General features: G+C 43.1%; 1 protein-coding gene across 4 annotated transcripts; it reads right to left on the bottom strand.

The window, feature by feature from the left end:
• Nucleotides 1-614: 614 nt before the first annotated feature.
• CLNS1A (chloride nucleotide-sensitive channel 1A) lies at nt 615-24433 on the bottom strand. 4 transcript variants are annotated; one of them, XM_055283046.2, is made up of 7 exons: nt 23351-24433; nt 14608-14744; nt 10668-10769; nt 9919-10026; nt 7448-7621; nt 4540-4628; nt 615-1162 (listed from the first exon to the last, which is right to left on the bottom strand). In XM_055283046.2, exons 1-6 carry the CDS (start codon nt 23473-23475, stop codon nt 4561-4563), a joined length of 714 nt encoding a protein of 237 aa, XP_055139021.1. In that variant the 5' UTR covers nt 23476-24433; the 3' UTR covers nt 615-1162; nt 4540-4560. The 4 variants fall into 4 exon arrangements, with proteins under 4 accessions (XP_055139021.1, XP_055139023.1, XP_055139024.1 ...); XM_055283048.2 differs by lacking the exon at nt 10668-10769 and having other exon boundaries at nt 23351-23572; XM_055283049.2 differs by lacking the exon at nt 7448-7621 and having other exon boundaries at nt 23351-23572.
• Between the last annotated feature and the right edge of the window lie 1301 nt (nt 24434-25734).

Here is a 25734-nt window from a genome sequence, read left to right on the forward strand (position 1 = left end):
AAGAACTCAGGACAGTGGCTGGTACAGAGGTCTCAGTAAATTTTAGTTTCCATTTCAACTGAATGTTTTACTTGCCTATTGTTAACAGACTCAGAAATTCTGAGAGTCTGGTTAGAAAAAGGAAAATTAGTTTTTTTTCAGTCTACCTTGCAAGATGAGGGAAACCAAGTGACAGTGCTGAAATGAACACTGGGCTGAGTGGTACCAAACATCAGTTTAGTCACTAATTAGCCATGTGATTCTGGTAAGAAGGTTAGCTTGTATAACCTTATTTTTAAGGACACATAATGATATCAAAAGTCCAAGTATAAATCAGTAATTACAAATCAGCCTTATAATACCCAGGTATCTATGAAAACTAAAAATTGAGAGTTGACAAATATAAGAAATTACTGCTGATCTAAAAGGAAGTGGCAGAAATCCCCTGAAATGTGTTAAATCTTTGCCTTACTAAATACTTGCCAGAAGCTGTAACTCTATTTTCTTATTAATTTCATGTTCATCTTCTCAACAAGTAAACAAAAATAAAGCCAACAAAATTCTCATATTTGCCAGCATTATTTTTTAAAAAACATTTCTCATTAATGATTTTAGTCAAGAATGAGAGCAAGTAATATAGAAAACCTAGGTTTATTTGTTAAGCTATTACAAAAACAAAACAATTACCATTTGAAGTACTTTGAGGACTTCATCCCAGACTCACTTGTTCTGTTATAGAAACTAACCTAAAAGGCTGGAAATTAAAGGATACAACCTAACAGGTTATAACAGCAGACTGGTAAAACATGGCAAAAGGAGCTCTCTCTTTCCCCCCCAGTCTACCTACACCAAGCTCCTGTGCATTTTCACCACATGGATCTGCTAGCTTACAAATGATGCACACAGTCAAGGTAGGAATTATAGGCCTACTCAGAGGGTACCCAGACACAGAAAGTTTTGGGGTAAATAATAAACTACAAATACCCCCTCAGTTAAGTTAATTTGTCAAGTTAATAAAGGTCATATTATCTATCTTCTGCTGGTGACAACTTGTTGTCTCAGTATAGTCTGTCTCAAGAAAGAACTGGTTCAGGTTGGGTTTTGGAAAAGGAAAAAGACTTTCATTAACTTCACTCCAGAGTGGAAGAGGCACCAAGTTCTCTCCTACGGTTAGGAGCAGAATCTGAAAAACAAAAGGTTTACAGTGTTTACAATAGTAATAATAATAATAGCTACTACTTATTGAATGCCTAGTCACGAGTGCCAGAGGACTTAGGTACATTTTATCTCAGCCTCTGCAACAACCCTGCAAGGTAGGTATTATCCTCCCCATTTTACAGATGGGGGAAGTGAGGATTAAATAAGTTATATGCCTTGTCCAAAGGTGTACACAAGTATGTGGCAGAGTTGTGATTCCACCATTAATGTGCCGTCTCCACCCCACCTCGTGCATTGAGAAGTCCTAGTTCCGTTATCCTGAAAGTATTAACGGCTGCATAAACTACTCTTAATTATTTATTCCTTATTCATTCTTTTAAAGCATGTACAATTTTAAATGATTAAAAATTTACACAGCCAGGTGTGGTGGCTCACGCCTGTAATCCCAGCATTTTGGGAGGCCAAGGTGGTTGGGTCACCTGAGGTCAGGAATTTGAGACCAGACTGGCCAACATGGTGAAACCTCGTCCCTATTAAAAATACAAAATTAGGGCCGGGTGCGGTGGCTCACACCTGTAATCCCAGCACTTTGGGAGGCTGAGGCAGGCGGATAACCTGAGGTCGGGAGTTCAAGACCAGCCTGACCAAACACAGAGAAACCCCGTCTCTACTAAAATTACAAAATTAGCCAGGCATGGTGGCACATGCCTGTAATCCCAGCTACTCGGGAGGCTGAGGCAGGAGAATCGCTTGAACCCGGGGTGGGGCAGAGGATTCGGTGAGCCAAGATTGCACCATTGCACTCCAGCCTGGGCAACAAGAGCGAAACTCCATCTCAAAAAAAAAATAAATAAATAAATTAGCCGGGTGTGATGGTGGGCACCTGTAATCCCAGCTATTCAGGAGGCTGAGGCAGGAGAATCGCTTGAACCCGGGAGGCAGAGTTTGCAATGAACCAAGATTGCGCCACTGCACACCAGCCTAGGCAACAGAGTGAGACTCCCGTGTCAAAATAAAAAAAAAAAAAAATGTACAGACATTGTTTGGAATTCAGATCAATTATCCAGATGAAGAATATGTATAAACATTATATATAATGTTTATACATTATAAACAGGGTGCGGTGGCTCATGCCTGTAATCCCAGCACTTTGAGAGGCCAAGGCAGGTGGATCACGAGGTCAAAAGATCAAGACCATCCTGGCCAACATGGTGAAACCCTCTCTCTACTAAAAATACAAAAATTAGCCAGGCGTGGTGGCATGGGTCTGTAGTTCCAGCTACTCAGGAGACTGAGGCAAGAGAATCACTTGAACCCAGGAGGCAGAGGTTGCAGTGAGCCAAGATCACGGCACTGAACTCCAGCGTGGGCGACAGAGCGAGATGCCATTTCAAAAAAAAAAAAAAAAAAAAAAGAAAAGAAAAACCATTATGAATAAAATAATCCTCTGCCTCTGAGCTCTAGGATAAAATTAACAGAAAACAAAGCTCATTAAAAAGTTTGTGGCTATTTCACCATTAAAAAGAATCCTAAGAATTCTTGCCAAGGACTGCAGTAACATCCCATTTGTTTAACTGTTAGTGACATACCAAATGAGTTTCTCATGATTCTGATTAATAATAGAGTGGCCGATGTTCTCTGTACAGTCTATTCTTCAAAAGAAATATGTGAAAGCCCAAAGACCCAAAAATCTGTTTTCTAATTGCAATAAAACAGTTACTAAACAAGTATCACTGAACTGAAAAAATTAATATGCTATAATGTGATGAGAAATAAGGAAAGGAGACTTAAGTTGATACCAAAGGATTTCCCATGAAGTAGAACAGTGAAGTTACTGACAATTGGAACTGTGAGAGCTAAAAATCAAAGTTAACAGAGCTCCAGTGACGTGAACACATGATTTTAACAGAGGAGACATTGCTGATTTTAGACTGTATGGCTACCACTGACAAAAGTAAATGTGGAAATTAAAATTAAGTATTTAAGGGAAAATATAAATCATAAAACTCTAAGAGGTTATTTTCTGATAGTTCCACTGGGAGGATGTGAGAAGAAAGCAGAGGTCCAGTATCACAATTCATGGTCAGTGTAAGAAGCAATGTTATACAGTTTTCACAATGGCAGTAACTTAGAAGCTAACTGGAACTTTAAAAGGCTGGTTTCTGAAATGAAATAGAACAGGGGTAAAGGAATTAAAACTTGTAACTGGAGAAAAGCCAATGATTACAGAACTAGGTTCAGAACTAAAATCTGTATCAGAAGAAAAGAGAAGGAATTCTGAAATATTTATCATTGCAGGGAATAACAAAGGATCTTATAACTTAACTGGATGACTGATAGTGGTAGCAGAGTCAAGTCAAAACATATAAATCTTACCATGCTATTACTATATGCTTTAGTAAAATAAAAGGAGGATAGCAAGAGCATCTCGAAGACTGGAGGATAGCCAGTATTCAAGAAAACAATGCTATAAGGTAGGAGGAAGTTGTAGTGGGGAAACAGGGACAACAATTTAACAACAGCTTATAAAGGACTACTACAATTACTAGTTCTAAGGCCGGACGCAGTGGCTCACGCCTGTAATCCCAGCACTTTGGGAGGCTGAGGTGGGTGGATCACCTGAAGTTGGGAGTTCGAGACCAGCCTGACCAACATGGAGAAACCTCATCTCTACTAAAAATACAAAATTAGCCGGGCGTGGTGGTACGTGCCTGTAATCCCAGCTTCTCGGGGGGCTGAGGCAGGAGAATCGCTTGAACCCGGGAGGCGGAGGTTGCGGTGAGCCGAGATCATGCCATTGCACTCCAGCCTGGGCAACAAGAGCAAAACTCCGTCTCAAAAAAAAAAAAAAAAAAAAAAAAAAAAAATTACCAGTTCTAGCTCTGTACGACATGAACATGACCTTCAGTTATTCTCTAACATATAGTTGAAATACTTAGGCTGGCAAAGGACAATATATTTCTCAGAATAATGGAGTAGCAAATAAATTGTCAGGAACAATCTGAGGTTTAAAAGAAAAATTTTTTTAAAGAAGGAAAAAGAAATAGGCCAGATGCAGTGGCTCACAGCTGTAATCCCAGTACTTTCGGATGCCGAGGAGGGAGAATCATTTGAGGTCAGGAGTTTGAGACCAGCCTGGACAACATGTGAGACCTTGTCTCTACGAAAAATTTTAAAATAAGCTGGGTGTGGTAGCATGTGCCTACAGTCCCAGCTATTTGGGAGGGTGAGGCAGGTGGATTGCTTGAGTTCAAGGCTGTAATGAGCTAGGATCATGCCACTTGCACTCTAGCCTGGGTGACAGAGTAAGACCCTGTCTCAAAAAAGAATTAAAAAAAATAGAAAGTAAGCATTTCATATGATTTTCATGTTCAGCTACAAGGGAGAAAATGAACTACTCACCTTAAACTGCATAAATCATTTTCAGTGATCAACATCTGCATCCTCAAACTGTCCGGCAACTGTTGGTGTGGTATCCACCTCCATCCCATCTAAACAAAAAAATTAACTACTGAGCAATCCCTATGAACACTTCAGACAGGTAGATTCAACTTATAACTTCTACGAGAAGGAAGCTAGTGCCCTCTGCTGGTAAGAATTGTTTTTTCCTCTTTTTGGAAAAGTCTGAAGGGACAAACTGAGAAGGAAAATGCTACCTGGGGATTTAGGCCACATCAAAATCAGTCTGCGACACTAACTGTGTAAATTCTCAACCTCAATACTAAAATAACTCTATGTAGGAACTTTCAAATGCAGTATCAATTATTCACCCTTTACAGATCTAAGTATTTACTGTTAGGCTTTTTAAGGTATACAGCCCTATCCTCACAAAGCTTACAACACAATTCAGGAGAAAAGACAAAAATCAGTACAGCAAGCTTTTTGCTTATTTCTCTGTTTTTGTCATCTCATTAAATAAAAGGTGGCGAGGGAACAAGAGAAAAAAAACAAGAGCCCTGATATGGCTTGGCTGTGCCCCTACCCAATTTCATCTTGAATACCCACGTGTTGTGGGAGGGACCTGGTGGGAGGTAACTGAATTATGGGAGCAGGTCTTTCCTGTGCTGTTCTCATAATAATGAGTAAGTTTCATTAGATCTGATGGTTATATAAGGGGGAGTTTTCCTGCAAAAGCTCTTTTTGCTTGCTGCCTTCCATGTAAGATGTGACTTGCTCCTCGTCTTCCACCACGATTGTGAGGTTTCCCCAGCCATATGGAACTTTAAGTCCAATGAAACCTCTTTCTTTTGCTAATTGCCCAGTCTTGGGTATGTCTTTATCAGCAGTGTGAAAACAGACTAATACAAGCCCCATGGAAAGAGTTGTCTTGGCCAGGCACAGTGGCTCACACCTGTAATCCCAGCACTTTGGGAGGCCAAGGTGGGTGGATCACCTGAGGCCAGGAGTTTCAGACCAGCCTGGCCAACATGGCGAAACCCCATGGCAAAATCTCTACTAAAAATACAAAAAAATTACCTGGGTGTGGTGGCAGGCACTTATAATCCCAGCTACTTGGGAGGCTGAGGCAGGAGAATGGCTTGAACCAGGAAGGCGGAGGCCAAGGTGGGCAGATCACCTGAGGTCAGGAGTTCGAGACCAGCCTGGCCAACATGGTGAAACCCCGCCTCTACTAAAATACAAAAATTAGCCAGGCATGGTGGCGCATGCCTGTAATCCCAACTACTTGGGAGGCTGAGGCAGAAGAATCTCTTAAACCCAGGAGGTGGAGGTTGAAGTAAGCCAAGATCATGCCACTGCACTCCAGCCTGGGCAACAGAGTGAGACTCCGTCTTAAATAAATAAATAAGACAGAATCATGGCTGGGTGCAGTGGCTCACGCCTGTAATCCCAACACTTTGGGAGGCCGAGGCAGGTGGATCACCTGAGGTCAGGAGTTCGAGACCAGCCTGGCCAACATGGTGAAACCCCGTCTCTACAAAAATACAAAAATTAGCCAGGCATGATAGTAGTGGGTAATCCCAGCTAGTCGGGAGGTTGAGGTGGGAGAATCACTTGAACCTGGGAGGCAGAGGTTGCAGTAAGCCAAGGTCACGTTATTGTACTCTGGCCTGGACGACAGAGCAAGACTCTGTCTGAAACACACAAACACACACACACACACACACACACACACAGAATCAGTGTATATACACACACAAAAGGACACAAGACTGAAAGGATATGCAACAGAAAATTAATAGTAAATGCCTCTCAGAATTATATTTATTTTTTTCTACCTCTTCTTTGCCTGTGCATACTTTAAGCCAACATGGTGGAACCTTGTCTCTACTAAAAATACAAAAATTAGCTGGGAGTGGTGGCAGGCGCCAGTAACCCCAGCTATTCGGGAGGCTGAGGCAGGAGAATCGCTTGAACCCAGGAGGCAGAGGTTGTAGTGAGCCAAGATCATGCCGTTGCACTCCAGCCTCAGCAACAAGAGCAAAACTCCGTCTTAAAAAAAAAAAAGAAGGGTGTGATAGTTAAATTTATGTATCAACTTGGCTAGGCAACAGTGTCCAGATAGTTGGTCAAACATTATTCTAGATGTTTCTGTGGAGGTTATTTTTTAGATGAGATTAGCCTTATAAACGTGAAAACTGGGTGAAGCAGATTATCCTGCATAGTGTCGTGGGTCTCATTTAATCAGCTGGAGGCCTCAACAGGAAAAAGGCTCACCTCCCCTGAGCAAGAAGAAATTCTGCCAGCAGAACTTCTGAGGCAGCAGAATGCAACATCAACTCTTCTCTGGGTCTCCAGTCTGCCAGTTTACCCTGCAGACTTTGGACTTGCCAGCCTTCAATCACGTGGGCCAATTTCTTAAAATCTCTCTCTTGCTTTGGTAGGTGTGTGTATACCTGAAGAGATGCCTGAATTGACAGCCCTCAGAGATAACCTATCATGGACTTCTGGCCTCCAAAACTATGAGACAATAAAATTCTATTGTTTGAGCCACCCAGCCTATATGACACTTTGTTATAATAGCCCTAGCAAACTAATACAGAGATGCAACAGTAAATTAATAGTGGATATCTCTCAGTTAGAATTACACTTGTTTCTTTTTCACTTCTACTTTGCCTGCGCACATTAAACAAATTTTTTTGACTATGAACAGACTATTTTGGTAATGAGGAAAGAAAAATCACTAAAAACAAATGACATAAGCTTTCCCATACTATGTAATTCTGTATCTGCTTCCTATACTATAGAGAGTCAATTCTTTCTCTTAGTTATTTAATTAACTTCTATTGACTATCCATAACTTATTTCCCAAGTGCTCATCTGACTGTTCACACTGCAAAAGGACACTCACCTTCATAATCTCTTACTGAATCTTCTGTCCTGACCCCAGCCATATTATACTGGCTGCTCACAGACTGAGAAAGCATTCCTTCTAATCTCTCCAGCGTGGCTTGGCCTTCTGCTGTTAGATGGGATAATCCTTCCTCATAGGTGTAAAACGTAGGGATGTCCCCCTGTCCTTGTTCTAAACAAACAGAAAACTTTAAAGTTTAAATACAACAATTAGAAAAAACAAAATGGAATCAATAATGTATCTACCGCCCACCTGGCCTGTAACATGGTGAAACCCTATCTCTACTAAAAATACAAAAATTAGCCAGGTGTGGTGGCACGCGCCTGTGGTCCCAGCTACTCAGGAGGCTGAGGCAGGAGAATTGCTTGAACCCCAGAGGTGGAGGTCGCAGTGAGCCGAGATCATGCCATTGTACTCCAGCCTGGGCAACAGAGCAAGACCTTGTCTTGGAAAAAAAAAAAAAAAAAGAATCTGCTGAAGATAACATACAGTCCAAACAGGCTTCCAAGAAGATACTTTTCAACATTTATTTGTACACATATATAGGCTACTGCTGAAGACAGAAATACAAAGATGTCCCTACTCTCTAGGGTTATTAAAAGAGAAAACAAGCCAGTAAACAATTCCCAAAGAATCCCATGTCCAGGAACTAGAAAAAAAAGTGTGTTCCTAAAGTCAGAGAGTCCTACATTATCCTGAGTGGGAATTTTACAAGTGAGCACAAATTAATTTGATATTAATTTGTATAATGAAGATGTTTTCTGATTTAAAAACATGCTCCTTTCTTTAAAAAAATCAGGGCCAGGTGCAGTGGCTGATGTTTGCAATTCCAGCACTTTGGGAGGCCGAGGTGGGAGGACTGCTTGAGCCCAGGAGTTCAAGATCAGCCTGGGCAACATAGTAAGACTTCATCTCTCCAAAAAAAATGCTTTTTTAATTAGCCGGGTGCAGTGGTGTGCACCTGCAATCTCAGCTAATCGGGAGACTGGGGTGGGACAGCTTTGGTCCAGTAGCTCAAGGCTGCAGTGGGTGGTGATGGTACCACTGTATTCCAGCCTGGGCAACAGAGCTAAACCCTGTTTAAAAAAAAAAAAAAAATTAGAAATTCTCGAACATACAAAAAGGATAAAAAATTTTACATCACTCAAAAAATCTCAGAAAGATAAGGATATATTTGGATATATTTAGGTATGTGATGGAGAATCCCATAAATGTGTTTACCTCAGGCCAGGAAGTGGGTACCTATGAAGGAAAGGGCTTTGGACACCCAGATTGGTGTACATAAGACCAGTAGGGAAAAGAAAAGAGAACAGCAGGCACTTCAAGCTGTAAAGACTCTTATCACACTAGTGACTGCATTCTGGTCTGGAGGAGGCAATCGAAAAGAGTTCTTAAATAAATGAAGTATGGTTCTGAGAAAAAGAAATGACCTTGACAGTGAGCTGTTTGAAGGAACATGTTAAATAAAGATGCAGGCCAGGCCCGGTGGCTCATGCCTGTAATCCCAGCATTCTGGGAGGCCAAGGCCAGAGGATTGCTTGGGCCCAGCAGTTGGAGACCAGCTTGGGCAATATGGCATAGCCCAGTCTCTATAAAAAATATACAAAAATTAGCCAGGCATGGTGGCGCAAGCCTGTAGTCCCAGCTACTCAAGAGGCTGAGCTGGGAGAATCATTTAAGCCCAGCAGGCAAAGGTTGCAGCGAGCAGAAATCACGCCACTGCACACCAGCCTGGGCATCAGAGTGAGACCCTGCTGCAAAATAATAATAGTAATAATAAAACAATATAAATGATCCAGGTTCTCAAGGTGTAGAGAGAGAAGCTTATGCTCTGGGGGCAGCTGCCTCAGCTTAGAAGACTTTCCTGACCATCCACTTGCCTATCTACCATTTTCTTTCCTTCCATATGCTCAACTTAACCATACTTCCCCCTAACGATCTCTATTTCTTACCCTGAAAAATTTGTCTGTTGCAAAGGGCTTTGGCATAAAGTGTTCTACCGTGTCATTCTATTTTAATAATAATCTTACCGGCCAGGCACAGTGGCTCACACCTGTAATCCCAGCACTTTGGGAGGCCGAGGCAGGCGGATCACCGGAGGTCAGGAGTTCAAGACCAGCCTGACCAACAAGGAGAAACCCCGTCCCTACTAAAAATACAAAATTAGCCTGGCGTGGTGGCGCATGCCTGTAATCCCAGCTACTTGGAAGGCTGAGGCAGGAGAATTGCTTGAACCTAGGAGGCGGAAGTTGTGGTGAGCCGAGACCACACCATCGCACTCCAGCCTGGGCAACAAGAGCAAAAACTCCAACTCAGAAATAATAATCATAATCATAATAACAATCTTACCATACTGCATACTTTACAGACATATAAAGAACTATAATCCTCTACCCTTAATACAAATAAAAGCTTAAAATGAAACACTAAACAAACAAAAAAACCACTTTAAAATCCATTTCACTAACCATGTGCTTCCACATCATATTCTTCTCCATCGTAGTCATCTGAATCCTCATCCTCAGGATCTGGATGCAAGGCCTGGCATTCACACATTGCAGTGAACATTGCCTCCACTGAACAAAGAAATTAAACTGTAACCAATCTTTTTTTATAATAAAAGTAACCATCAGTGCAAATAAATTTAATGGGTACACAAAAGGCCACAGTATTTACAAAACCTGCCAAATTGTAAGATCAGTCTTGAAAGCAGCTGAAGCAAAGGACAAGTCATAAAATAATAAGATTCATTATGAGAGATTATTGTGATCTCTTTATGGCTCGTGGGATTTTCCAAGAAAAAAGGGTCAGAGTCCTGGTAAGACTGCTGGCATCAGGGTGAAGGGTGAAGACTGCTCTCAGCTGATAGGGCTCTTTCCAGCCATCCTGAGATCTTCCACTTTAAAACTGCTGTAACTCCTCTGCCATCCAGCAGGTGAGATTAAGTCAACAGCACCAATCAGTAAAACTAACCAGAGTTCACTCACAAAATATACCCAGATGACAAAGTGTCTACAATATCCTCACTACATTCACAACCTTTGATATTAATAGGTATTTGGTCCTTAATGATATTACCAATGCTAAAATGAAGAAAAAGCAATAGAATGGAGGTAATGGTGGTAAAGGTGAGAGGTGTGTGTGTGTGTATGTGTGTGTGTCAATTGGGAATGCTTGGTATGTAAAAGGGGAAGAATCAATACTGTAGAACACTCACGTGCTGATTTATCACTAGGCACAAATCTAAATTCAGTAATAGGTTCAACATCATCATCACTGTCTTCCTCTTCTTCATCAGCAACAGGTTCTTTTGATTCTTCTAGAAAATAAAAATATCCTTTTAATGTCATTATTTGACTAAAAAAATGAAGTGTATTGAAAATCTGAATATTGCAATTCAATTTTAATTTCCAATTATGGTTGACAAATTTATTTCCAATTATGGTTGAAAAATCCTGATTATTTATCCAGTGAGCATCCTAGAAAAGCCTTGCCTCCATCTCCTGACCTCGAGATCCACCCACCTCCGCCTCCCAAAGTGCTCCCTCCTCGCCTCGCCGGGAATGAATTTTTAAGGTGGTTTTTAAGATAATCTAATCTCATCAACAATGAGCTAAGGGTCATCTTTTTTTTTCTGAGACTGGGACTAGTTTTGTTACCCAGACTGGACACCTTTGCCCTCTCAGGCTCAAGCGATCCTCCCACCTCAGCCTACTAAGCAGCTAGGATTACAGGCACTTGCCACCACACCCTGCTAACTTTTGTTTTTTTGAGATGGGGTCTTACGATGTTGCCCAGGCTGGTCTCAAACTCCTGGGCTCAAGTGATCCTCCTGTCTTGGCCATTCAAAATGCTGGGATTGTGGCTGGGCACGGTGGCTCATGACTGTAATCCCAGCACTTTGGGAGGCCGAGGTGGGCAGATCACAAGGTCAGGAGTTTGAGACCAGCCTGGCCAACATGGTGAAACCGTCTCTACTAAAAATACAAAAATTAGCCAGGCATGGTGGCAGGCGCCTATAATCCCAGCTACTCGGGAGGTTGAGGCAGGAGAATAATTTGAACCCGGGAGGTGGAGGTTGCAGTGAGCCAAGATCACAGTATCGCACTCCAGCCTGGGTGACAGGGTGAGACTCCATCTCAAAAAAAAAATGCTGGGATTACAGATGTGAGCCACTGTGTCCGGTCCTGATGGTCATTTTTTTTTTTTTTGAGACGGAGTCTCGCTCTGTTGCCCAGGCTGGACTGCAGCGGCGCCATCTCGGCTCAGTGCAAGCTCTGCCTCCCAGGTTCACCCCATTCTCCTGCCTCAGCCTCCTGAGTAGCTGGGATTACAGGCACCCGCCACCACACCCGGCTAATTTTTTTGTATTTTTTTAGTAGACATGGGGTTTCACCGTGTTAGCCAGAATGGTCTTGATCTCCTGACCTTGTGATCCGCCCGCCTCGGCCTCCCCAAAGTGCTGGGATTACAGGTGTGAGCCACCGCACCCAGCCCTGATGGTCATTTTTAAAATTTACAGAGGTACGCCAAAGAGAAAAAAAAAACTTGGAGCTTGGACAATCAGAATGCAAGGAACAAAGGCTGGGAAAATATGATTCAAGCACATGTAATTTATGAGAAGAGTTTAAGATAAAAAGAACTGGAGGGCCAGGTGAGGTGGCTTACGGCTGTAATCCCAGTACTTTGGGAGGCTGAGGTGGGTGGATCATGAGGTCAGGAGATGGACAGCATCCTGGCTAACATAGTGAAACCCCATCTCTACTAAAATACAAAAAAAAAAAAATTAGCTGGGCGTGGTGGCAGGCGCCTGTAGTCCCAGCTACTCGGGAGGCTGAGGCAGGGGAATCGCTTGAACCCAGGAGGCGGAGGTTGCAGTGAGTTGAGATGGCATCACCGCACTCCAACCTGAAGACAGAGCAAGACTCCGTCTCAAAAAAAAACAAAAGGAACTGGAGAATTAGTGAAATAAATGTGACCCAGAAAAGTACTAATTTCTAGTTAAGATAGGAAATCCTGCATATCTTACTAAGAAAGGATTAATCATAATCATATCAATTACAATCAATCATATAGATTCTGTATGATTATAGAGCACATATTTAAAACACACACCCTAAAACCTCCTGAACTGCTTTTTCCTAGTTTAGGACTCACAGCATTTGCATTTTAAACAGATGCAAATGACTTGCCTAGCAAGTTAATGACAGAGTTTTTACTTTTTTTTTTTTTTTTCTGACACAGTTTTGCTCTGTTGCCCAGGCTGGAGTGCAGTGGCATGATCTCAGCTCACTGCAACCTCCACCTCCCGGGTTCAAGCGATTCTCATGTCTCAGCCTCCCGAGTAGCTGGGATTATAGGCGCCCATCACCACGCCCAGCTCATTTTTGTATTTTTAGTAGAGACAGGGTTTCACCATGTTGGCCAGGATGGTCTCAATCTCTTGGCCTTGTGATCTGCCCGCCTTGGCCTCCCAAAGTGCTGGGATGACAGGCGTGAGCCACTGTGCCCGGCCTAATGACAAGAGTTTTCTTATTCAATGTGCTTTTGCCCTTAGGCTAGTATTTATTAAACGCTATTTCCTAAGCCTTTCTCTTGGCATGTACCTTTCCCACCTCCAATGGCCGTCACTATTTAGGGCCATTTCACACCAGCATTTGGAGTTGACTGACAAGAGTAAGGTTTCGCATTTCTGCAAATGAATGAATGCTTTAAACTAAACATGACACATAATATTCTTGGTTATAAAATCACAGTTGCATTTACTTAGATGGAGAGTAAATTTTGTGCCAAATGCCTTATTAGGAAGTCTTACTACACTTCTATACCCCAAGGTTAACAGCCTTTTACTTTTCCTCATCCTCTTTTTCAAACTTCACTAGATTTTTAAATGTCTGAAACTTTTCCAATGGCAAGAATTTGAAATCTTATAACAAAAATATTTTCAGATAGCTGAATCAGTCATTACCACTTAATAAGGCAGGGCTTGCCAAAAGTCCTAAGAATTACTAAATAGTGTCACAACTGAATATAAATGATCATATTATATCTGAAACCATATTAAAATCCCAATTTGAAAGAGCAATAATAGCCTTATAGGTAACCTCATGGGATTGTCTCTTACACACTACTTCAAAGAAAAGCAACCCATTATTTTAAACATGAGCATCTTCACTAGATTTTTACAAGTCTTTGCAATTATCCCAAAGCAAAACTTGAGAATCTTTATATCCTACAGTTTCTCAACCTTGGCACTACTGACATTTGGATGGAATAAATCTTTGTTGTGGGGGACCATCTGTGCATAGAATATTTAGTATAATAATAGCATCCTTGGCATCTAACTGCTAGACGCCAATAATACCCTTCCTCTTTCAACCAAAATGTCACTGCCAAATGTGGGGGGAACGGTGAGGTTGGTGGAGGCCCATGGAAAATATATCCCCCCTACAACCACTGAGAACCACTATTGTAACAAAACAAAACAGTTCTAACTTAAATTCTGAGAAGCACAGGGCATACTGATCCAAGCCCCTAAGGGTGCCTTTTAAAAAGAGAAAGGCAAAATAAACAGTGAAACTTTAGAGGAAAAGCTAGAAATACATATCCATAATAAATGAAGAATTCTAAGTGCAAATATAGAGAAATATATACAGACACACATGAACATCCATTATGAAAACTTCAAGTGTCCAAGTTGCTGTGCTGAAATTTTGCTTAATAAACTAATATCCAAAATGAGTCAATGCCCTCAATGTTACATTGATTATTATCAAAGACTCTTTTTTTCTTCTTTTTTTTTTTTTTAGACGGAGTCTCGCTTTGTCGCCCAGGCTGGAGTGCAGTGGCATGATCTCAGCTCACTACAAGCTCCGCCTCCCAGGTTCACGCCATTCTCCTGCCTCAGCCTCCCGAGTAGCTGGGACTACAGGCACCCGCCACCACGTGTGGCTAATTTTTTGTATTTTTTAGTAGAGACGGGGTTTCACTGTATTAGCCAGGATGGTCTCGATCTCCTGACCTCGTGATCCGCCCGTCTCGGCCTCCCAGAGTGCTGGGATTACAGGAGTGAGCCACCGCACCCGGCCTCAAAGACTCTTTTTTAAAATATAATTTGCTATCAAAGGAGGCATTAGATTAAATTACACCATACATACCTTCAAATTTGGCATTCACCATAACATACAAATGCTCTCCTAGACAGTCACTTCGGTCCCTGGATAATGCATGTAAACTAATGGTGGGGTATTCCAGTGAGAATCCTAATCCAGAGCCATCTAACCAAGACAGGCGGCTGAAAAACATGTTTTAAGTAGACTATTTTTAGAAAGTAAATCCTCATGTAAGACCACAAAGTATATAAAAGTTCAGCTTGGACACCTTTACGCATATAAACAAACTCAAGTTTACTTTTTTAGAAACGTTCATAAAATAAGAAAATTCAGTAGTGGAAACTGAGTTTTCTTTAAGATCAGTTCTGTTACAGTCTCTTTCCCTCTAGCTATAAATTCAAACAGACTTGAAATTCCATTTTCTTCAGTCACATGTATGTTTCTACGACTTTCATGCTTACTCTTTTTTGGTATGTCTTCAAATACCCTCTTTGCTTTTGCAAATCCTCCTCTCTTCCATGAGGCCTCCCTTCAACTACACCAGTCCATAAAGATCTCTTCTTTTTCTGACTTGCAAATTTTAGCACTTAACTCTGTGGTAATGAGTCTTATATGTGCCCTTACGGAATGTGAACTACTGGACAGCAGAACTCGTCACATTCGTTTATTTAACATTCTTCAAAACCATTAACAAAGAGCTCAGGAGTTAAGTATGCAATAAATCCTTGGTAATCATGCATTTCTCCATGAATCCTACACTAAAAGACATATATATGAAATGGCTGTAATCACACTCACCGCAAGTCAGGAAATAATTATTACCTTGAGAGACAGATTCCCTGAAGCCTTTCATTTATTCAATGTCTTTAAGAGAAAGCCACAGAAAATCTAGGTCTAGTTTTCCCTCAAATGTGGTCAAATGCAAATATTTTACTGGTGTAACAAAGGAAACACACCACCAAAATCAGTATGTTGAGCTTTCAGTAGAGGCTAGCTAATTTTCTGATAATACTTCATCCATCTGGAGCTGTACCACTCAGCAGAAAAAAAGTAAAAAATCCTGAAGAAGTAAAAAAAAAAAATGTTAATGCAATATAGTGGTTGCCTAGGGCTAGAAGGAAATAGGGAATGTCTGCTAATGGGTACCAGGCTCTTTTTGGGGTAAAGAAAATATTCTAAAATTGTGGTGATAATTGCACAATTCTGTAAGCAGACTAAAAACTACTGAATTGTATGTTTAAATGGTTAAACTGTATGCTATATGAATTATTTTTAAAAGTTAATGAAGTAAGGCCGGGCGCAGTGGCTCACGCTTGTAATCCCAGCACTTTGGGAGGCCGAGGCGGGCGGATCACGAGGTCAGGAGATTGAGACCACGGTGAAACCCCGTCTCTACTAAAAATACAAAAAATTAGCCGGGCGTGGTGGTGGGCGCCTGTAGTCCCAGCTACTCGGAGAGGCTGAGGCAGGAGAATGGCGTGAACCCGGGAGGTGGAGTTTGCAGTGAGCCGAGATTGCGCCACTGCACTCCAGCCTGGGCGACAGAGCAAGACTCCGTCTCAAAAAAAAAAAAAAAAAAAAAGTTAATGAAGTAAGACCCCCGTATCATTTTATATTCTATACAATTTTAACAAGCCTGGCTGTCTAATTTCTAACCAAGCAAAAACAAAAGTAAAACGGGAGAATCTAGGACTGCCTTGAGCAGGAACAATGACAGTGTGACAGTCTGAGACCACTCATGTTCAGTGGAAGGGGAGGATGAACTTTACACCTCAGTTCCCCTAAATGAAATCAATGTCTAACCACATGACCCTTAGTTACCAAAAGCATTACCAAAAACAAAGGCAGATTATTAGATTGTGGCGATAACTGTACAACTCTGTAAATATACTAAAACTTATGTAATTGTATACTTTTTTTTTTTTTTGAGACGGAGTCTCGGTCTGTTGCCCAGGCTGGAGTGCAGTGGCCCAATCTCCATCTCGGCTCACTGCAAGCTCCGCCTCCTGGGTTCACACCATTCTCTTGCCTCAGCCTCCCGAGTAGCTGGGACTACAGGCGCCTGCCACCACGCCCAGCTAATTTTTTGTATTTTTAGTAGAGACGGGGTTTCACCGTGTTAGCCAGGATGGTCTGGATCTCCTGACCTCGTGATCCACCAGCCTCAGCCTCCCAAAGTGCTGGGATTACAGGCGTGAGCCACCGTGCCCTGCCCGTAATTGTATACTTTAAAAAGGCAAAAGAAAGAATATATGCACTGTCATATGGAAAGATTTCCATCCAACATTCTTATTAAAAAAAAAAAAAAAAAGTAAAGGAAAACTAGGAAGCTTATAAGTGATAAATCTTTGTGTTTTTGAGATGAAGTATTGCTCTGTCACCCCGGCTGGAGTGCAGTAGCATGATCTTGGCTCACTGCAATCTCCACCTCCAGGGTTCAGGCGATTCTCCTGCCTCAGCCTCCCAAGTAGCTAGGATTACAGGCGTGTGGCACCACGCCTTGCTAATTTTTGTATTTTTAGTAGAGATGGGGTTTTCCCATGACGGCCAGGCTGGTCTCAAACTCCCGACCTCAGGTGATCTGCCATCTTGGCCTCCCAAAGTGCCAGGATTACAGGCGTGAGCCACTGCGCCTGGCCTAAAAGTGATAAATCTTAAAGAGCTAAAAGTGATAAAACCTCTACAAATTGTTTTCCAGAACAACTCATTCCTACTGGTTCCAAAGAAACATTGTATTATGTAATGAGGTTATGTGCTGTATGCATCTTTCCTGTCCACTGCTTTCCTCTTAATGTGGAGATGAAATAATGCCCAAGTATCATGAGTCCCCTACAAAAGCTATATTATTTTTTTTTTTGAGACGGAGTCTCGCTCTGTCACCCAGGCTGGAGTGCAGTGGCGCGATCTCGGCTCACTGCAAGCTCCGCCTCCCGGGTTCACGCCATTCTCCTGTCTCAGCCTCTCCGAGTAGCTGGGACTACAGGCGCCCGCCACCACGCCCGGCTAATTTTTTTTGTATTTTTAGTAGAGACGGGGTTTCACCGTGGTCTCGATCTCCTGACCTCATGATCCGCCCGCCTCGGCCTCCCAAAGTGCTGGGATTACAAGCGTGAGCCACCGCGCCCGGCCAAAAGCTATATTATTTTAAAGCAAATAAACTGCCCTTTTCTGATCTCAAAAATTTTCTGGCGTTATCACATTTCAGAAAGAAACATTCCAAATTTGGGTGTCCAAAATAATTTCAAATATCCAGAGCCATAAAACTTGAATGACTCAATGAGGACATGGAAAAACTGAAACCTAAACATAGAATGAGTGCCTATCAAATTATGGCCTTTACTTTTAAAAGTCATAATAATAACTCTGTAATTCCTTACTCGTGCAGAGAGAATACAAATGCTCCTCTGCACAGCATTTGCTATGGAACTCTCATAATCTTTTACATGAACTGGGATTATGCATTCAATAGGACAGAAGCCAAGTTCCACACTTAAAAACACTTATTCTAATCATTAAATTCTTTTTTTAAAATAAAAAAAGAAAATAAACCCTAGGTTTCTGTATTTTACTTTTTCAGATTTACAAATGCAAATCATATATTAATATTCACAGATATTTTTAAATGGGAAAACAACTTACTTTCGACAACTTATTTTTTCCAACAGCACGTTACTATGTTAAAAAAGATTTGACATTATAGGCCGAGAGTGGTGGCTCATGCCTATAATTTTGGGAGCATTTTGAGAGGCTGAGGTGGATGGATCACCTGAGGTCAGGAGTTCCAGACCAGCCTACCAACATGGCGAAACCCTGTCTCTATTAAAAATACGAAAATTAGCTGGGTGTGGTGGCAGGCACCTGTAATCCCAGCTACTTGGGAGGCTGAGGCAGGAGAATTGGTTGAATCCAGGAGGCGGAGGTTGCAGTGAACCAAGATCACGCTACCACACTCTAGCCTGGGCGACAGGGGGAGACTCCATCTCAAAAAAAAAAAAAAAAAAAAAAAAAAAAGAGATTTGACAGTACATTCATTTAATCTGGCAATTTTAATTTGAACAAATACCTATTAACAACAAACTAAATCCTATTGCACATGGATTATTTGTTGTACCACCACCAGATTTTCTAATACTAGCAGAGGCCACGATGAAATAGGCCAGACATTCTGCCATTAAAGTTTGCTGGGATGATTGTAATAAATCTACTCAAAGGATTCAAGTTCTAACTTTCAAGGTGCTGTAGAGAAATGTGAAAGATTTCACTGGGCCAGACGCGGTGGCTCACGCCTGTAATCCCAGCACTTTGGGAGGCCGAGGCGGGCGGATCACGAGGTCAGGAGATCGAGACCATCCTGGCTAACACAGTGAAACCCCATCTCTACTAAAAATACAAAAAATTAGCCAGGCGTGTTGGCAGGCACCTGTAGTCCCAGCTACTCGGGAGGCTGAGGCAGGAGAATGGCATGAACCCAGGAGGCGGAGCTTGCAGTGAGCTGAGATGGTGCCACTGCACTCCAGCCTGGGGGACAGAGCGAGACTCCGTCTCAAAAAAAAAAAAAGATTTCACTGTATCATTTAAAAATATAACTGTTTTGTCTGATCATTAAATTCTGATTTGCATTTACTCTTTGTATATATTCTAGAAGAAATTCTTCTAAAATATTTAATTAATCATACCCAGTTCCAAAGAAACCGTGAGTCAAAAGGGAAAGACAAGAAGAATTAGAAACCAAGTAAACATGTAGAGAAAATGTTTTGCTGAATTCAAATGCTTTTGCACAAGTATGGTCAGGGTCCTTTATTCCCAGCATGGGATGAAAAACAGGACAGGAAGCTAAGAGAGGTCTTGAATTTGGGTTAACTTAATTATTTGGTTTAAGATTAATTTTGGAATGAGATACAAAAAAAAAAATTAAGTTTAAATTACCTAATTTTAATTTGATTACCTATTTTATTTTACCTGTTTTAAACTGTCTATTTTATATTATTCATGCCTCTGTATCTTCCTTATTTGGATAAAAATTCAACTTCCTGGCCGGGTGCAGTGGCTAATGCCTATAATCCCAGCATCTTGGGAGGCCGAGGCGGATGGATCATCTGAGGTCGGGAGTTTGAGACAAGTCTGACCAACATGGAGAAATCCCGTCTCTGCTAAAAATACAAAATTAGCCGGGCATGGTGGCGCATGCCTGTAATCCCAGCTACTCGAGAGGGTGAGGCAAAAGAATCACTTGAACTCGGGAGGCAGAGGTTGTGGTGAGCCAAGATTGCACCATTGCATTCCAGCCTGGGCAACAAGAGTGAAACTTCATCTCAAAAAAAAAAAAAAATTCCAACTTCCTATAAAAAACTAAGCTCTGAAATAAGCCAGAGATTCTAAATCTTTCAACACAAATCTGAGAGACTAAATCAAGTCCAGCCAAACCTAATCTGTTGCTGTCCCTCTCTGCCTCAAACTAAATAGTTTCACCAAAGCCCTAAAGGCTGTAAGCCAAACTCATGAACATGACTCTCTCCTTCTCCAGCTTTGTTATCTCTGGGCATTCTCCCTCACTCCCTCAGATGAAGAACTGCTGGACTGTATATATACGTATACAGTATGTGTGTGTATTTATGTTTCACACACAAAAAAATTATTTTGGCCGGGCGCGGTGGCTCACACCTGTAATCCCAGCACTTTGGGAGGCCGAGGCGGGTGGATCATGAGGTCAGGAGTTCAAGACCAGCCTGGCCAACGTGGTGAAACCCCGTCTCTACTAAAAATACAAAAATTAGCTGGGCGTGATGGAGCACGTCTGTAGTCCCAGCTACTCAGGAGGCTGAGGCAGGAGAATTGCTTGAACCTGGGAGGTGGAGCTTGCAGTGAGCCAAGGTGGCACCACTGCACTCCAGCCTGGGCGAGAGAACAAGACTCCGTCTCAAAAAAAAAAAACAAACAAACAAAACAAAACAAAACAAAAAAAAACCTTAAAGAAGAAACATAAGAGATTTGTTTGTGAAAAGCTGAAACAAATAATGTTTAATTTTTTTAAGAGACAAGGTTTCACTCTCTCACCCAGGCTGGAATGCAGTGGTATGATCACAGCTCACTGCAGCCTCAACTTCCCAGGCTCAAGTAATCTTCCCACCTCAGACCCCCAATAGTAGCTGCGACTACAGGCACGTGCAACCACGACCGGCTAATTTCTGCATTTTCTGTATTCTCTGCAGAGATGGGGTTTTGTCATGTTGTCCAGGCTGGTCAAGAACTCCTGGACTCAAGCGATCTGCTCACCTTGGCCTTCCAAAGTGCTGCGATTACAGGTGTAAGCCACCTTGCCCAGGCTAAGAATTTTTTAAAAGCTGATAAGAACTTAAAGAGTTATACTTCCTTAGTATGAGAATTGTATTGTGGTTATACAAGATAATGTCCCTGTTCTGAACAGGAAATGGAAAACATGTCTGCAATTCTCAAATGGCTCAGAAAAAAAAGAAAAACAGAGACATAAACATGGCAAAATGTTAATTAATAAATCTTTGTGAAGGGTGTATGGGTAGTAATAACACTTAAAACTTTTCTTTAGGTTTGAAATTTTTCTTTTTTTTTTTTTTTGAGACAGTCTCACTCTGTCGCCCAGGCTGGAGTGCAATGGCATGATCTCAACTTACTACAACCTCCACCTCTCAGGTTCAAGAGATTCTCCTGCCTCAGCCTCCCAAGTAGCTGGGATTACAGGTGCACGCCACCACACCCGGCTAATTTTTGTATTTTAGTAGAGACAGGGTTTCACATTGTTGGCCAGGCTGGTCTTGAACTCCTGTCATCAGGTGATCCACCCGCCTCAGCCTCCCAAAGTGCCGGTATTACAGGCGTGAGCCACTGCACTGGATCTTAGGTTTGAAATTTTTCTAAGTGCAAAAACCAATACAGGACTGTCCCTCAAAACGAGTTATAATATTGAAAGAAGTGTCAACATACAGAAATGTCATGAATAAAAAAGGAATGCCTGGGAACTAGGAATGTATCTGTGCTCCATCTTCCACCACTTCAAAGAAACTGCTTTCCCCAATTATCAAAGATTTCCTTGTCAATACGCAATATATGCTCTTCACATTTTGTTTTGACTGCTCCTTCCTCCTTTCTCAAGTCTCTTCTTCCATGACCCACCCATAGGCGTATCCCTAGGGTTCTACACTTGGTCCTCTTCTCTTCTGAAATATCTAATCCATTTCCATGAGAATACACTAACACTTTAACCACCTCCAAACATCTCTCTTTAATACCACTTTCCCAAGACACACATTCTTTTTTTTTTTTTTTTTTGAGACAGGGACTCCGTCACGCAGGCTGGAGTGCAGGGACACAATCACAGCTCACCGCAGCCTCGATCTCCTGGGCTCAGGTGATCCTCCCACCTCAGTTTCCTGAGTAGCTAGGACTACAGGCCGCCACCATGCCTGGCTAATTTTTGTATTTTTTGTAGAGACTGGGTTTCGCCATGTTGCCCAGGCTGATCTCAAACTCCTGGGCTCAAGCAACCTGCCTGCCTCGGCCTCCCAAAGTGCTGGGATTACAGGTGTGAGCCACCGCGTCCGGCCCAACACACACTCATATGTACAACTACTCCACACGTGTCCTGACCAAACTCATTATCTGACTCTCACCTCAATCTTGCTTTTCCTCCCATCCATATGTCCTATCTCAGTTTCTGGCCTAAAGCCTAAACCTTGCTCAATGTCTAAATTTCCCTTTAAAGCAGCGGTTCTTTACAGTTTTTGTGCTCTGGATTCTGTGGTAGGCAGAATTTTGGCCCCCACGACCTTCACTTTCTGGTGTCATGCGTGTAAATATGTTATATTACACAGCAAAAGGGACTTCACAAACGTAATTAAGGTTACCAGTCAACATTAACATAGGAAGATTATCCTGGATTTTACAGGTGGTTCCAAAGTAATCACATGAGCTCTTAAAAGTAAAGAATTTTCTCTGGCTGTAGACAAGTGATGGAGCAAAAGGGAAAGCAACACATATCTGAAGAGCAGGAAAGATTCAATGTGTCATTACAGGCTTCAAAATAAAGAGAACTGCATGTCAAGGAAACAGGGACCTCAGTTCTACAACCACAATATTTATGGTAGATCTGACTGTCAAAATACAAAAGTGCTCCAGGTGGCCAAATAAAAGGGCAATTCCTTCCAGGACCCCAAAACGGGAGTCTGGTCCCTCTGCATATGACCCCTGTCTGTGTCGAGTTAAGGGTGTTCCTCTCCTAACTATACCTACAGAAGAAAATCTATATCGTGTAACCAAACTTTAAAAGTCCTCCACAGTCGGCTCTGAAACTACGTATCCCAGAGAGGGGAACATCTCCTGCATCTGTTCATCCGGAAGACAGGCACACTTCAGACGCTTAAAACCAGACCGTGCGTTAAGGGCAACGCACGCGCCAGACCTCCAGTAAACAGGCGAGCTAAAAAAAAAAAAAAAAAAAAAAAAGAAAAGAAAAGAAAGAAAGAAAAGAAGAAAAAAAAAGAGAGAAAGAGAGAGAAAAAGAAAGAGGAAAAAAAAAACCAGCACAATCCATGAGGGGAAATCCCGGCCGGAGAAAACAGAGAATGGAAGACTCCGAAGGAGTACTAGAAAAATCGAACCTTCCACCCGGTACAGGTATCCCTGAGGCGTCTCGGGCACGAGCCCCCGCTCCCAGCAGGCCTCCAGCCCGCCCCTTGCCCGGCTCCTTCGCACCGCCTGCTCCAGCAAGGAGGAGGGCGGCGCGCAGGAGGCCGGCGCTGGGGACCAGGAACCCTACCTCTCAGCGATGTAAAGGGTACCAGTGCCGAGGCCCTTCCCGTTCAGCACAGCCTCAGTGTCTGGCTGCTGCCGCAGGAGCCCCTCCGCCGGCCCAGGCGGCGGGAAACTTTTGAGGAAGCTCATAGCAGCAGAGAGTGCGGCAACACAGGCCCTGAGGGAGTTGAAGCACAGCAATGCGTGCACCACACCGCCCGCCCTGGAAGAGGCAGTCACCCCGGAAGAACAACTTAGTCTGCCCCGGAATCTGAACGCCGTCGACCATAGAGATGAGACGTTCTAGGAAAAGCGGCGGAGGTCGGCTAAGACAGTGTGGAGTTTGACCGCGCAACACCCCTCCCCTTCTTCCTCGCCATTTCTGAGGCTTTGGGCTTCAATAACTGAGGGTTCTGTGGGAAGTCCCTCAAGATTGTCACAGTGAACCCACCATTGCAAAATTATAACTGAGACACTGAAAGCGATCTGACCTACCCAAATCCATGTTGTTTCTAACCTCCAAGCTGTCCTCGTTCATTCCTGGATATAGGCTGAACTAACTTTGGGAGGAACTTAGTTTACAATTTGAAGTTTAAAACAAAAATCATGACAGCCTTTTCCCAAAACAAACTTCCTTCTTGCCTGGGGACTGGACTGCCTTTGTAGGACTAACAAATCAGCCACAAGGTTAGAAATTATGGTTTAGATTAGAAATTACAGCTGCAGGCTACAAGATTCTGACGCTCCCTAACCTGCACCTAAGATCGGTGCTTGAGATATGTTGCAGACCCTGCACTTGATGGATCAGCTGGCACCAGCAGATGGATAAACTGGCTATGTGATCTTGTGCCCCCTCCCCCGCAACCCAGGAACTGACTCAGCACAAGAGGACAGCTTCAACTCCCTGTGATTTCATCTCCCACCCAACCAGTCAGCACTCTTCACTCACTGGCCTTCCCCAACCTGCCAAATTATCCTTAAAAACTTTGATCCCTGTCTGGGCGCCATGGCTCACGCCTGTAATCCCAGCACTTTGGGAGGCCAAGGCGGGCGGATCACGAGGTCAGGAGATCAAGACCATTCTGGCTAACACGGTGAAACCCCGTCTCTACTAAAAATACAAAAAATTAGCCAGGTGTGGTGGCAGGCGCCTGTGGTCCCAGCTACTCGGGAGGCTGAGGCAGGAGAATGGCGTGAACCCGGGAGGCAGAGCTTGCAGCGAGCAGAGATGGCGCCACTGCACTCCAGCCTGGGCGACAGACCGAGACTCCGTCCCAAAAAAAAAAAAACCCAACTTTGATCCCTGAATGCTCTGGGAAACTGATTTGAGTAAAAATAAAACTCTAGGCCGCGTGCAGTGGCTCAGGCTTGTAATCCCAGCACTCTGGGAGGCCGAGGCGGAGCTTGCAGTAAGCCGAGATCGCGCCATGGCACTCCAGCCTGGGCGACAGAGCAAGACTCCGTCTCAAAACAACAACAACAACAACAACTCCAGTCTCCTGCACAGCGGCTCTGTGTTAATTACTATTTTTCTATTTCAATTTCCGTCTTGATAAATCAGCTCTGTCTAGGCAACAGGCAAGGTGAATCCACTGGGCCATTACAGCAGCAACCCTGTTACAACCCTGTAACCCAGTTACATACAACCCTGTTGTAACTGCCCAGTGGGTTCACCGTGCCTGCTGCTTAGACAGAGCCGATTTATCAAGACAGGGGAATTGCAACAGAGAAAGAGTAATACACGGGTCGCAGTGGATCACGCCTGTAATCCCAGCATTTTGGAGGCCGAGGCGGGCGGATCACCTGACGTCGGGAATTGGAGACCAGCCTGACCAACATGGAGACATCCCGTCTCACTGGGCGCGGTGGCTCACGCCTGTAATACCAGCACTTTGGGAGGCCGAGGCGGGCGGATCACGAGGTCAGGAGATTGAGACCATCCTGGCTAAAACGGTGAAACCCCGTCTCTACTAAAAATACAAAAAATTAGCCGGGCGTGGTGGTGGGCGCCTGTAGTCCCAGCTACTCGGGAGGCTGAGGCAGGAGAATGGCCTGAACCTGAGAGGCGGAGCTTGCAGTGAGCCGAGATTGCACCACTGCACTCCAGCCTGGGCGAGAGAGCAAGACTCCGTCTCAAAAAAAAAAAAAAAAAGAAACCCCGTCTCTACTAAAAATGCACAATTAGCCTGGGGTGGTGGAGCATGCCTGTAATCCCAGCTACTCGGGAGGCTGAGGCAGGAGAATTGCTTGAACCCGGGAGGCGGAGGTTGCAGTGACCGAGATCACGCCATTGCACTCCAGCCTGGGCAACAAGAGCGAAACACTCAAAAAAAAAAAAAAAAAAAACAAAGAGAGAAAAACTAATACATGGAGTCCCTTGCCAAAGGATGCATAGGACATAGAGACCAC

Source organism: Symphalangus syndactylus, chromosome 6 (assembly GCF_028878055.3).
Source record: "Symphalangus syndactylus isolate Jambi chromosome 6, NHGRI_mSymSyn1-v2.1_pri, whole genome shotgun sequence".
NCBI lineage: Eukaryota > Metazoa > Chordata > Mammalia > Primates > Hylobatidae > Symphalangus > Symphalangus syndactylus.